This window comes from Mesoplodon bidens (genome assembly GCF_964165515.1).
Source record: "Mesoplodon bidens genome assembly, chromosome: 2".
NCBI lineage: Eukaryota > Metazoa > Chordata > Mammalia > Artiodactyla > Ziphiidae > Mesoplodon > Mesoplodon bidens.
The window spans coordinates 172,324,835-172,339,096 of NC_138177.1; the positions used below are offsets into that span (position 1 = coordinate 172,324,835).

Genomic DNA, 14,262 nt, shown 5'->3' on the forward strand with positions numbered 1-14,262 from the left:
GTTTGGCTTGCTGGTGAAGTAAAATGAGGTGGTTTCTCTTCCTCCATTGGGTTCCTTTAAAAAAAAATACTGGTTTTATTGAGGTATAATTTACATACAATAAAATACTCCCATTTTGCATATACATTTAGATGAGTTTTGACAAGTTTATGCAGCAGTGTAACTACCACCATGATCTACAAACCTTGTGTTCCTTTTGACTCAGGCACTTTTACAAAGCAGATGTACTAAAAATTTTTTAAAAACGTGTTATTTTTGTTGCATTTCTCTTTCCCTGTTAGATGATGACAGTGAGCCTATTCTGGGGCAGTGGTTTGAAGAGACCATCTCCCCCAGTAAAGAGAAAGTGGCACCTCCGCCTCCTCCCCCACCCCCTCCGCTGGAGAGCTCACCTCGAGTTAAAAGCCCCAGTAAGCAGGCCTCTGGTGAGAAGGGCAACATTTTGGCTAGTCGCAAAGATCCTGAGTTGGTAAGAGTGGATTTCTGAGGTTAAGGGGGAGGGAGAAATGGGGAGAAGGGGTGTGAAAAGCAGATCATTTGAACAAAAACATTTTGTAGGTTGGATAACTAATGTTTAAAGATAGTTTTACTTAGGACATAAATGTATTGGTTATATTTGATTAAGTAACTCTTATACTCTCGGTGTTGTTTCTCTCATTGAGGGTTAGTAACATAGCCTTTGGAGTTAGATACCACTTACTGGCTTTATGACTTTGGGCAGGAAACTGAATTTCTCCAAGCCTCAGTTTTGTCTCCTGTTGTATGGGAGTGATTGTACCTCTTCTGAGAGTGCTGTGAAGAATTAAGGAGCCCTTAGCCTAGGTCTGGTACCTCGTAAGTGACTGCTAACTATTTGTTCAACCGGTATTTATTAATGATGTACTGCGTGTCAGCAGCCCCTCTTCTGAAGCTCTATCAGTAAACAAGTCATATACAGTCTTTGCTTTCATACAGCTTGGTCTAGTCAAGGACGTGGATGGAAATTTAATTTTAATAGAGAAGTAAAGAACTGGGAATTCCAAGCATGCATAATGACAATATAGGCTTCAGAATTGAATATATCAATAATATCTTAGAGCTGGACCAATACAGGACCTTAGAAGAATGAAACACATGAGTTAATCTCTTTGGAAATCCTGTCATGAAATATTTCCTGAAGTCTGTTGTATTAAATTGGCATACCCTTTTCTGTAACTGGTAGAATCACATGGGAAAGACTATTGTAACTTAGTCCCGCTGTAGGTGATTTAAAATCTGATTTTTTAATTCATTGTGTTTATTGCAAGAGACCTATGGGCATATTTTATTTTCTATTTGTATTCAGGATTTGTAGGAGCTCTAGGCTTATGAACCTGCAATGAGCTTTTTTGTGTTCTTTTTAGTTCTTAGGTCTGGCTTCCAACATTTTGAACTTCATCACCTCTTCCATGCTGAACTCTCGGAATAATTTTATCCGAAACTATCTGAGTGTATCTCTTTCAGAGCACCATATGGCCACCCTGGCCAGTATCATTAAGGAGGTGGACAAAGATGGACTCAAGGGTCAGTAGACAGGATATGTGCCTGGTGGATTTTTTCCTAGTGGTGTTTGACTGTTGGCAGCATGGTGCGATGCATCAGTTAGATGCTTGAATAATTGGTTTTCCCATTTGTCTTCAAGGTGCATCAGATGAAGAGTTTGCTGCCGCTCTCTATCACTTCAACCACTCTTTGGTAACTTCTGACCTTCAGTCACCTAACCTGCAGGTTTGTGGGCACTACAACCGTGTAGGCCAAGAGCTCTCTACATCTGTACTCAGTAGGCTGCACTTGTTTCTATTGCTAAGGAAAAGTTTATCATGGGATCCCCTCCCTGGAAAGAGTGTTGAGAGACTATCCTAGTATGTCCCTCTGCCTTAATTAGGATCATTTCGAGAAATGTGTCCTTTATCCCTAAGTCACTTAGTAAGCTTAAAGAAAAGGGAAAACAACAAAAACAACTCCTGATGACTATCCTAGTAGAAAAGTAAATAGACAACAGAGCATTTTATAAAAAAAAAAAAAAAAAGAATGGCCAACAAACATAGGAAATGTTCAACATCATTAGTAATCTAAGAAATATAAATTAAAACGCGTATCTTAAAGGATCAATCAAATTACGGGAGATGGATGCTCTCATATACGCTCTTACTTGCAGACCCACCACCAAAATAAAGTCTAGGATCTTGATTGTGGTTGTCTGAACCTTGTGGCTTGCTTTCCTCACTGAAGTAGTGGATATCTGGAATCCTAAATCCCTCATTTCATTAGTTTCATATATGTATTTGTTTTTGCGTTTAAGGAATACTTTAAAATTTAAAATTATTTGACTGTTTTTAGCAATAACATCATGTTCTGTGTAATTTTTTTCACTTAATATTGTTTAGTACTTTATTGCCAGAATTCATCTGTACTGTTGCATATATCGTAGTTTTTGTTTTGACTGCTATGTGATATTCCATCGTGTTTGTGACTATACCAATTTATTCATCTCCCTTCTGCTCCTGCTGATGGACATTTGGGTTGTGTCAGTCAGGTTTTATTGCTATGATCTTTCTTGTATGTGTCCCCTGTATGTACCCTGTTACAAGCGAGTCTCTTGGGAATATAAGTTGGAGTAGAATAGACAGGTTGTGGAGTATGTGACCTTAAGCAGATAATGCCAAACTGCTCTCTGTAGTAGCTGCACCATGTTTTACTCTCACCAGTAGTGCGTCAGGGATACTTGGATTCATATTCTCTCCCAACATTTGATGATGTCATAGTCTGATAATAACATGGTCAGAGTTAGTGGTTCTCAATCTTTAGTGTATATAAGGATTCCTGGGGAATTTGTTAAAACTGCGGATTCCTAGGTACTGTGACCACTCACCCTCCTGCTCCCCCCCATCAACCCCAGTAGAATTTAATTTGGTAAATCTCCAATAATTTGCCCTAAGATTGTTTTGAAAATTTTTTTGTTACTCTTAGGATTATTTCAGTGGATTCTCAGAATCAAAACACAATTCAAGGGCTTGCACTTGCCGCCAAAGGGACAAAATCCAGGAAGCTGTTTCAAGAGGTTAAAATTGATTCTCACAATCCCAAGCTATTTGAGAAATTCTTAAACATTTCTTTTGTTGTTTAAAAAGATAATTATAAAACCTATTTATACTGACCTACTGTTACATGAAAAAGTTTTTTTTTTGGCAGGAAAGGGAATATATAGAGTAGAAAAGTTGTTGACCTGTCTAAGGTGAAGAGAAGGAAATGCTTCAGTTAGTATATTGCCTGCAGTACCTTCTCAGACTATAGGGTCAGGGTGTCCTGCCAAAATTATCAGCTCCTTGCCCAGATTTGAGCAAGGAGGGAGGTTTCAAAGTTCATAGATTTGGCCTTTTCTTGTCTAAACTTGTCCAAATAATGGGGAAGAAATATTTTTCTCTAGAGAATAGGATTCTTAAGACTCCTGTAATGATATTGCCCTCTTAGCATTTAAAAATAATTATAGACCTTGTGTGGACATGCAACCTGGCTGCCCATAGCTACTGACTCTGCAGAGGAAATCCTCAGATCTCCTTTTTCAGTCCATTTCCAAACGTGGAACTTTAAATTGTTCCCCCACATTTCATTGCTATGAAGGATAGTCAGTGTAATCTATCTGCTGTTGAGTTCCGCTAACCTTGGATATTGTTTCTTTGGAGTAATGTGCAAAGCTGCCTTAGCCAAGGTGCCTGACTTAGGTTGCAAGACACAGACAGTGCAATAAAATGTATTTTACAGTAAAATGTATTTTGTTACTATTATTACTTAATATTTAACATTGCATATAACATTATAATAACTTAATAATATTATTACTATGGTGATCCAGGTTCATTCATAAGTATTCATTAACTATGTGCCGGGTACTGTTATAGGAACTGAAGAAATAAAGATAACTTGAGTTAGCATGGGATCATGAGAAAGAGGGGAGATAGGGTGTGGATAAAGGACCTATTGTAGAGATCATGGGAAATTATTTGAATGAGGTGAAGGACAAGGAAAGGAAGGAATTCAAGATATTGCCTAAATTTAAAACCCTTGAAACCCAAATGAGACTAGAAGGATGCTGTTGTCTTTAATAGAAATAGGGAGGTCAGGAAGGAGAGTTGGTTTGGGGGTAGATGGAGTGATGCTGAGTACGCAGTGGCTCATTGATCTAGGTTTAAGTCAACTCAGAGATTGTATTTACTCATGGGTCACATTTATTTATTTTTTCAGGATTCTTAAAAAAAAATTTTTTTTTAATTGAAGTATAGTTGATTTACAGTGTTGTGTTAATTACTGCTGTACAGCAGAGTGATTCAGTTATACACATATATACATTCTTTTTTTTATATTCTTTTCCATTATGGTTTATCGTAAGATATTGAATATAGTTCTCTGTACTGTAGAGTAGGACCTTGATGTTTACCCATTCTATATATAAAAGCTTACATCTGCTAACCCCAGCCTCCCACTTCATCCCTCCCCCAACCTCCTCCCCCTTGGCAGCCACCACTCTGTTCTCTAGGTCCGGATTCTGTTTCTGTTTCATACATAGGTTCATTTGTGTCATATTTTAGATTCCACATATAAGTGATATCATATGGTATTTGGCGTTCTCTTTCTGACTTACTTCGCATAGTATGATAATCTCTAGTTGCATCCATGTTGCCGCAAATGGCATTATTTCATTCATTTTTATGGCTGAGTAGTATTCCATTGTATATGTGTAGCACAGCTTCTTTATCCATTCATCTGTCGGTGGACATGTAGGTTGTTTCCATCTCTTGGCTACTGTGAATAGTGCTGCTATGAACATAGGGGTGCATGTATCTTTTTGAATTATAGTTTTGTCTGGATATATGCCCAGGAGTAGGATTGCTGGATCATATGGTAATTCTATTTTTAGTTTTCCGGGGAACCTCCATACTGTTTTCTACAGTGGCTGTGCCAGCTTAAATTCTCAAGGGTCACTTGTTTAGTTCACATTTTCTCAGAATGATCCTTTGGGTTCTTCAGGTACATGAGGCACAATTTGCCATTTTCTCTCTGTTTATAAAAACAAACAGGTCAGTGTCAGCTCTTCAACATGACTTTTAGTCCCATTTAGTAGGCTAGCCATAGAGTCATTGTGCGGTCAAGAAAACTGTATACCTGAGTGTGAGGCTCTCCTTTAAGGAAGGAGTAAGCTGAAGGCAGTTAGCAGAGGCATCATCTATGTGATTATATTGTTTCCTTTGTCAGTATGTTGAATTTTATAGCCCTTTCAATCAAATGAGAAAAACAGTTTATATATTATCAGTGTTTTTAGTTTAAATAAATAGTCACCATTACTACTATTGAAAAAAATATTTTAAATACGGTGAAATTTTGAGGTGCTAGTGGGATGAAGATGTCTAGAAAATAGTTGGAAATGTGAGTCTGAAATTTAGGAGTTAAGAAATTAAGATTGATAATGCAGCTTTGGGGATTATCCATTAAGAGGCAATTGTTGAAGTGATGAGATACAACGAGATGGATTGGGGATAGCAAGAGAGATGAAGGCTGAGGCTGAAACCTCAGGAATGCCAGCATTGAGGAGGAGTGGAGGAAAGGTAGCCGGAGGGTGGCAAGGAATGGGTGAGGCCAGGGTTTTGCTGTGCTGTGGCTCAGTTTTACTACTTCAGAAGTCAGTTCTTCTTCCTTAGAGCTAATAAGAGTTTGAGTGGTAGGGAAAAACTAGGTTCCTGAGGAATGTTAGCTCGTTTCTTAAGGTTCTGAGGCCTAAATAAACTGACCTAAAGGCACAAGTAACTGACATGAAACAAAAACTCACTTAAAAAAGTGTGTAAATAACTTATAAGGAATATACATTATTCATAATCCTCCCATGAAATTCATGATTTTAATTTTTCCATGTGTCCTTCTAGTCCCTGTCTGTATAGTAGCATAGTTTTACGGTTATTATCAGAACATTGATATATCCCTTGGTTTCTGCTTTTTCAAATTTTACTATTATATATGTAATGTAATATGTATAGAGTATGTTTTTATGTTTACCTTGGTCTTTACAGTTGCCACCATTATGGCTGCATGTCCCTTGATTTGATTTTTTTATTATTACAGTAATGCTCCAGTTAACACTTCTGATATAGCTCAGGCATGTTTATTTTTTATTTTTTAAATTGTTTTCTTGAGTCAGGAATTGAGAAGTTAGTCATTATGGCTGTGTTGAGCATAGTGATGAAGAATGTAGGTTTTAGAGATAAACCTTGCTTCGTCACTTGGTAATCTTGTGGCTTTGGTCATGTTCTTCAGCCACTCTGAGCTCTGTTTCCCGTATCAGTGAAGTGGAGCACACCCCACCTGACGTTGTAGCTCTGAGCATTTAGTGTGATGGTCTCTGTACAGCAGTTAGCCTAGGGGAACCCCCCAGTACCTGGGAACTACTCATGATATCTGTGACTTTTTGAATGTCTTCGAGGAATAGGGTCCTCTAGGATTTTTTATTTATTTTTAAATTTTTGTCTGCATTGGGTCTTCCTTGCTGCGTGCGGGCTTTCTCTGGTTGTGGTGAGCGGGGGCTACTCTTTGTTGCAGTGCGTGGGCTTCTCATTGCGGTGCCTTCTCTTGTTGCAGAGCACGGGCTCTAGTCACGTGGGCTTCAGTAGTTGGGGCTCGCAGGCTCTAGAGCGCAGGCTCAGTAGTTGTGGCGCATGGGCTTAGTTGCTCCGCGGTATGTGGGATCTTCCTGGACCAGGGCTCAAACCCGTGTCCCCTGCATTGGCAGGCGGATTCTTAACCACTGCACCACCAGTGAAGTCCCTCTCTGGGATGTTTTATAAGAATATAATTTAATTTGGCAGACTTCGAAATTTATCCTGTATCCTGAGGTAACCGTGATTTGTGTTTTCTGAAGCCAAGTGAGAAAGCAGGCTTTTGTCTGGTTTTCCATTGGCATCCTGCTCAGCTTGTGTGTGTATTTGAGGAGATAAGTTGCAGCTTAGGTAACTAAGCTGAAAGTAAAGCTCATTTGAAAGACATGCCACAACTGGAGGCAAAGACAACCCTGATTAATTCTAGATGCCTTGACATCTTAGAGGCAAAATTTCTCTGCTAATACTATTACTAGAAGTTGTTGGACTTACAAGTTGTTGGAAATCCCCCTTTGGATTGTTGTTTGTGGCATGTAACTGATTATGAAAGAAAAATGTTAGCTATTACAGTTGTTGAAGAAGTTTTCTTTCAAAGGCACAGTATCCATTGGAAACTTATCATGATTCTGCTGTCTCCGTGCACGTCTCCTTTTTGGGGACCCCATTTCTTTTTTTTTTTTTGTGGTACACGGGCCTCTCACTGTTGTGGTCTCTGCCCTTGCGGAGCACAGGCTCTGGACGCGCAGGCTCAGCAGCCATGGCTCACGGGCCTAGCTGCTCTGCGGCATGTGGGATCTTCCCAGACCGGGGCACGAACCCGTGTCCCCTGCATCGGCAGGCGGACTCTCAACCACTGCGCCACCAGGGAAGCCCAAGGGGACCCCATTTCTGACACTAATTAACTATAGTTGTTAATGGGGTTCAATCAGTATAATTTTTCCTTTATATTTTTCTCATGTGTGAATGACCTTTTGCAAACTGCTTCTGAATTTGAATTTCTGTGTCTTTCTTTCTTTAAAGTATTCCTTTCAGTGTTAAAAAGTAACGTTAGAGAGCATTAGTAACCTGTTGACTTCATCCCCTGCCTTTTTCCCTAATGGTCTCTTGTATGTCTTTCATGTTAGAATACACTGTTGCAGCAGCTGGGAGTGGCTCCTTTTTCTGAGGGCCCTTGGCCCTTATACATTCATCCTCAAAGCCTGTCTGTGCTTTCACGCCTCCTGCTCATCTGGCAACATAAAGCCGGCGCTCACGGTGACCCGGATGTCCCTGAATGCCTTAAAGTTTGGGACAGGTAAGGTAACTTAACTAGAAGCTCCACGGAGAAGGCTGCTTTTTAAAATTTGTTTGACTTATTTGTAGTTCATCTGTGACTCTGGGGTGGTACTCTGATGATAAATTTAAAGTGGCAAGGGTGGAGGAGTGTGTTTCCGATGGGATTTGAGAGGAGTTGTGCTGTTTAAACAACAGAAGTATATAAACTACAGTCTGGAAATAGAATCTTCCTTTAGCACATGGGGGATTTGGTTGCAATTATGAGATAGAACCTGAATCCTGAACGTAACCAATTTTATCCTGACCTGGTTTTTTTTGAAAGAGAGGGAACAGGGAAGCCAGCTCTGTCTTTGGTTATTTTGCTTTCAATGGTTATTTTGCTTTCAACATGAAACCACTTAGAGTGACTTGCAGTCTTTTTTGGACAACTTTTAAAGCATTTTTTTACTTGGGGGAAGCTCACATTAATCATCTAAATCCTCTTTAGATGGACCTATATTTGCCATTTTTGTTTACATGGTTGGGAGTCTTCAAAGCAGTTTGTTTTCCTAAACGGCTTTGTTTTCCTCTTCATCATTCTATGATCAAATAGCTCTAATGCTGGATTTGAGAAATTATAAACCCCCTTGAATGCCAGATATGCACTATATTTTTCCTGGTGGAATCTTGCAAAAAGGCCGGAAGGTGGGTGCCAGGGGGAGGTGGGGAGCAAAACCCTTATTAAAATACAAATCTCTTTCCTAATAGCCAAAGGCAGTGGAAATAGTTGGCTACATTCATTCCTTTTTTGCATAAAAGCTTTTCTCACAAATTCTCTGAATAGTACAATTTTTTAAATTGCTTTTTAAGTGCATAGAGTTAATTTTGACTGTTATCATGCAGTGATTTTTAACCTGTAGTATAAATTCTCAAAACGAGAATTAAACTATAGAATCAAATCATAGGGAAAAAGTAACTGAATTGCTTCTATTTGCCCGGATTTATTAATTTAAAAAAAAAAGCTGCTTTTTGGAGAACTTGTAATTCTTTTCAGAATTGTCAGGAATGGCAGCGTGGGGGTTACCACCACTGTGGCCATGGTTAATGTTGCCGAAGGGTCTTGAAAACGTGTTTGTGGCCAAATCTGGCTTTTTTGTTGCCAAGATTTAGTTTTTATCTTCTCATTACATGTAGCTTCTTGTCTTCCTTAATTCGTTATCTTAATTTAAGAAGTTGGACTCTTCCGGCATTGGACATTGTCACTCTTGGGGGATGTTCTGACTTTTCCTCACCAGACATGTCTCCTTTCCTCTGTGGTAGGTTTTTGTCAACAATGAAGCAGAATGCCCTGCAAGGGGTGGTGCCCGGTGAGACGGAAGATTTGAATGTAGAACACCTGCAGCTGCTCCTCCTCATTTTCCACAACTTCTCTGAGAAAGGCCGGCGGGACATATTGACCCTTTTTGTGCAGATCATCCAGGAGTTGAGTGCCAACATGGATGCCCAGACGCGCTCTGTGCCTCTCATCCTGGCTCGCCTGCTTTTGATCTTTGATTATCTGCTTCATCAGTACTCCAAAGCCCCTGTGTATCTGTTTGAGCAGGTACAGATGAACACGTTCTTTTTTGCTTTACAGCTGTTACTGAGAGCATAATTATTCTCAAGTTACCATGCTCCAAACCAAAATGACCTGCTCACTTTAGGGTTTAAGTGTTCATTGCGGTGTGTTTGATTAGCCTTAGGTGACCCCTGGGACTTACGTCTTTGCACCCACAGTTTATGTTTAGCCAGAAGTGATAAGTGTAGATTATTTGATTTGATGCATTTGTTAAAATTGGCTCATAGGCTCTGTTCACAGGTGTCCTTCTTTGAACTACTCCTCTTTACCTGTGTCGAGCACAGTGCCGTGTGTGTCGGGCCTCAGTATTTACTAGTGGTTGAATGATGGTCGAGCAGTAAATTTTATGGATTAGTAAATTCCTTTGTTGCAGGGATCCAAAATGAGGATGGAAGGGCCACTTAAGAATTCAGCGTTTCACATAGCACAGGGAGATCAGCTTGGTGCTTTGTGACCGACTGGAGGGGTGGGATAGGGAGGGTGGGAGGGAGGGATACGCAAGAGGGAAGGGATATGGGAACAGATGTACATGTATAACTGATTCACTTTGTTAAAACGCAGAAACTAATACACCCCAAAAAAAAAATTATGGCTGCTAGAAAATTAAAAAAAAAAAGAATTCAGCGTTTCTTCAAATGTTTCATTGAGCACTATTCCCTTTATACTCCAGCAAAAAGATGTTTCCCAAAAGAAGTCACAGTAAAATCTAAAATTTTGTTTTGGTTTATAAGTTTCCCAAACTTTGCTGTACCGATCTAATGTCAAGCCTGGAGTGAGAAGCAGAATGATGACTGTGTATCTTTCTTAATTTGAGTATTTGTGTTTTAAAAGGTGCAACATAACCTGCTTAGTCCGCCTTTTGGGTGGGTGAATGGATCCCAGGACAGCAACAGCCGCCGGGCAACCACCCCTCTCTATCATGGGTTCAAAGAAGTAGAAGAAAACTGGTCTAAGCATTTTTCATCAGGTCAGAAAGAAGATTGTCAATAAAAAACCGACTTGCTGATTTTCACTGGAAGGGTTGAATTTGGAGCTTGGGGCATCCTTGAGGATCTTTGGTCATCGGTTTAGTCTCCTTCCTGTGGGTGGCAGATACCTAGAGATTCAAAACTCTTGTGGAAACAGACTCTTGCATATCCTGCATCTATTTAAAAGCAAAAAACATTGAGACATGAGAATTAGGAATCCTCTGGCCATAGAGTGCAGTATATGTGTATTCCTGCCACACTGGGTGATTGAATTAATTTTCCCTTAGGGACATGGTTCTAACCCGCAGGCTAATTTCTTTGGGTCAGGATCTTCAGACAGTGGGAGCTGTGACATTCTCTCCAGTGTTTCTCACATAGCAGTGGTCCATACTTTTCAGAAGGTGCCTCTTGTGTTCATTTTAGCATGTGTTTGCTTTCATCTGAGGATTGTTAGATGTAAAGTGTATTTGGTGGAAATGTTCATCAAGCTCTAGTATGAATTTATTATCATTGGGATCTCTTAGTAGTTAGTCCCTTTGATATTGGGGAAACAGCATTTAAGTTTAAGGCAGTCAGTCTAATGATACAAGTTTGATACAATCATCAAGTTTGTTGATTAACTTGGTGATTATAGAGCAGAAGTTAACTCCCAGAGCAGAAGTTTTCAACTGGGGATGATTGTCCTCCCCATCCGCAAATGGGCCCTGGGGCCATGTCTGGAGACATTTGGTTGTCACAACTGGGAGGGTGCTACTGGCAATCAGTGGATAGAAGTCAGGATAGTGCTAAACATAGGACAGTTTCCCACAGCAGAGAATGATCTGGCCCAGAATGTCAATGTGTAGTGCCAAGGTTGGGAAACCCTGGTCCAAAGTGTTTTCTTAGTTTTTATGTTTCATGTTTGTTAGACTTGAGAATGAAACCATTCTTTCAGTAAGCACATTGTTTTTCAGATGCTGTCCCACAACCCAGATTCTACTGTGTCCTGTCCCCAGAAGCCTCAGAGGATGATTTGAACCGACTTGATTCTGTGGTACCAGGAATTTAAAAATCCCATTTTACATGTTGGTTAGGTGGTCTCTACCAAAATCAGTCTATCAGGGGAAAGGGAGTGACTTAACTTTTTGTAATGAGGGAATTTGGTCTGTATTAGGATTTGAGTTTATTCTAAAAGGAAAGTGTTGTTTTGAGATTTATTCACTGGGCTCCAGTTTGGCGGTAGGGGACGTCCTTCCTGGCGGTTGACACCTCTGATACATTATTCCTGAAGACTATCTCTGTTAGCATTTTCACATGCAGCTATTTTAATGGACAAAATAGTTGCCTCATTCTAAAGCCTGCACTTGTGTGCTCACAATAATCCATAAACTGAGTTGGTCCCTAAGTGGGAATCATGCTGCAATGAGAAATTAATAACTATATTTGGAGTGAGCTATTTTGTCAATCCTGAGTTTAAGTGGTAGTGTATGGGTAGTAGGAAAAAGATGTTTCAAAAAATAAGAAAAAACGATTGTCTTTCTTTCTTGATATTAGGCATGTGGTGTTCTTTACTCCAAGCTTGTCAAGTACGATGAGCTCTACATTGCACTGACATCCTTACTGGCGGCTGGATCCCAGCTTGATACAGTCAGGAGAAAGGAGAACAAGAATGTAACAGCCCTGGTAAGACCGTGGAAACCTGGGCTAATTAAGAAGAGTTTGGGATATGTTTGATGATTGGGTAGCAGTCTACCAGAAATTTCCTTCTGGCATCTAGTCAGTTTATTGGATATCCGTTTGCAAAACTGACTAGATACTTCATTATTTCTATCTAGTTTGGGGGTTATGTTCACCTTAGAGATAATTTTTTATGTCTAATTTTTGCATTTTTTTGCTAACACTTAGAAGAATGTGACTTTGAGAGTAAGCGTCACCTAAGTTCTGTATCTCCTGTGAATGCTGGTTGTTGTATGATATTGAAAGCCTCACACTTGAGCTTTTCCTGTGGTCCTGTGAATGTGTCTCGTGCCTGTAGAGCTCATAAGAGCAATTAAGGCAAAGGGCCAGCTGATTGCGGGCGTGCTGAGGAGAATGTCTTGCTCTCTTTCAGTAACTTGGTGAATTACTGGGGAGCCAAAGTTGTCTCAGAATTGCTTTCTTGGCCTGTGAAATGTGCAGAATATGGAACAAGTTTTATATAGATGTGAAATGTGCAGAATATGGAACAAGTTTTCTATAGATATAAAATGTGCAGAATATGGAACAAGTTTTATATAGATATAAAATGTGCGTTTTACCATTTTCTGCTTTGGGTGTATTCTCTAGAAAGACCTGGTGAGCAGACTTGAGAGCCAAATCTCAGTTCTGCTTTGAAAATTGAATTTGGAACAATTCTTACTGTTAGGGAGCTGTTGAGGCAATACCAGAGGCTTCTACCTCTGTGATTGCTCTTTTTGCTTCTTCCAGGAGGCCTGTGCCCTTCAATATTACTTCTTGATACTGTGGAGGATTCTAGGGATTTTGCCACCATCAAAGACTTACATGAACCAGTTGGCCATGAACTCGCCAGAGATGAGTGAATGTGACATCCTACACACTCTGCGGTGGTCTTCCCGCCTCCGGATCAGCTCCTATGTCAACTGGATAAAGGTACCACAAGGCTTGCTGCTATGGAGTATTCAAAGCCAACATACTCTACTTCTAGGAACTTTTAAATTTAAGGCTAATGAAAGCCTTAGACACTGTCTGTATTGATCTCCTGAACGCTTTTTTCTTGCTGTAAATAGGACCACCTTATCAAACAGGGAATGAAGGCTGAACATGCTGGTTCTCTCCTAGAACTGGCATCCAGCAAGTGCAGCTCAGTGAAATACGACGTTGAAATTGTAGAGGAATACTTTGCTCGACAGGTATGGAAGTTTGAGGTCCATAATGATAGAACTTGGCTTATGTCACAGTTTTTTTTTTTGCTACAACTAATTAATATCTTGTGTATTTTTAAAGATCTCATCCTTCTGTAGCATCGACTGTACCACCATCTTGCAGCTCCATGAAGTTCCCAGTCTGCAGTCCATCTACACCCTCGACGCTGCTATCTCGAAGGTCCAGGTCTCTCTGGATGAACACTTTTCTAAGATGGCTGCCGAGACCGATCCTCATAAGTCATCTGAGATCACCAAGAACCTGCTTCCAGCCACACTGCAACTCATTGACACCTACGCGTCATTCACTAGGTGTGATGGGCTGCCTGCCCAGAGATGTCGGAGATGGGGGAATGTAGATGCTTGGGTGGTTTACTTTCATCTTTAAATACTTTCTAGCATTTTTCTTGTAGGGTACAAAGAAAGGTAATGTAATTTTTCCAAACACTGTCATTTCTGTTATTTACTAAGATGAAGCTCTTTAAATTTCATGGTATGTAGGTAGAGAAAAATTTTTCTTAATGAGTTAGAGAGTATTTTTTAAAAATATTTATTTATTTATTTGGTTGCACTGGGTCTTAGTTGTGGCAGGCGGGCTCCTTAGTTGTGGCATGCGAACTCTTAGTTGCATCATGCATGTGGGGTCTAGTTCCCTGACCAGGATCGAACCCGGGCCCCCTGCATTGGGAGCACAGAGTCTTAACTACTGCACCACCAGGGAAGTCCCCTAGAGAGTATTTTGAAACCCAGCCCTTTCTATAATAAAGATTGCAAATTACACACCCTGTAGACTTGCTTTGTTTATTCTGCATGATGTTTAAATATTTTAGAGTTCATTTATAAAAATTGGGAATTTATTCACA

The 14,262-nt window shown here is 40.0% G+C and overlaps 1 protein-coding gene across 5 annotated transcripts in view; it reads left to right on the top strand.

The window, feature by feature from the left end:
- The window catches only part of UBR4 (ubiquitin protein ligase E3 component n-recognin 4), a 127,921-nt gene that overhangs the window by 19,644 nt on the left and 94,015 nt on the right, over positions 1 to 14,262 (top strand). For all 5 annotated transcript variants that reach the window (XM_081226735.1, XM_081226737.1, XM_081226739.1 and 2 more), the window contains exons 15-25: positions 282 to 469; positions 1,383 to 1,542; positions 1,661 to 1,746; positions 7,784 to 7,953; positions 9,234 to 9,516; positions 10,363 to 10,498; positions 11,453 to 11,532; positions 12,033 to 12,161; positions 12,945 to 13,127; positions 13,265 to 13,387; positions 13,482 to 13,711. In XM_081226735.1, the coding sequence (XP_081082861.1) occupies positions 282 to 469; positions 1,383 to 1,542; positions 1,661 to 1,746; positions 7,784 to 7,953; positions 9,234 to 9,516; positions 10,363 to 10,498; positions 11,453 to 11,532; positions 12,033 to 12,161; positions 12,945 to 13,127; positions 13,265 to 13,387; positions 13,482 to 13,711 (1,768 nt within the window). The remainder of the gene's footprint in view (positions 1 to 281; positions 470 to 1,382; positions 1,543 to 1,660; positions 1,747 to 7,783; positions 7,954 to 9,233; positions 9,517 to 10,362; positions 10,499 to 11,452; positions 11,533 to 12,032; positions 12,162 to 12,944; positions 13,128 to 13,264; positions 13,388 to 13,481; positions 13,712 to 14,262) is intronic.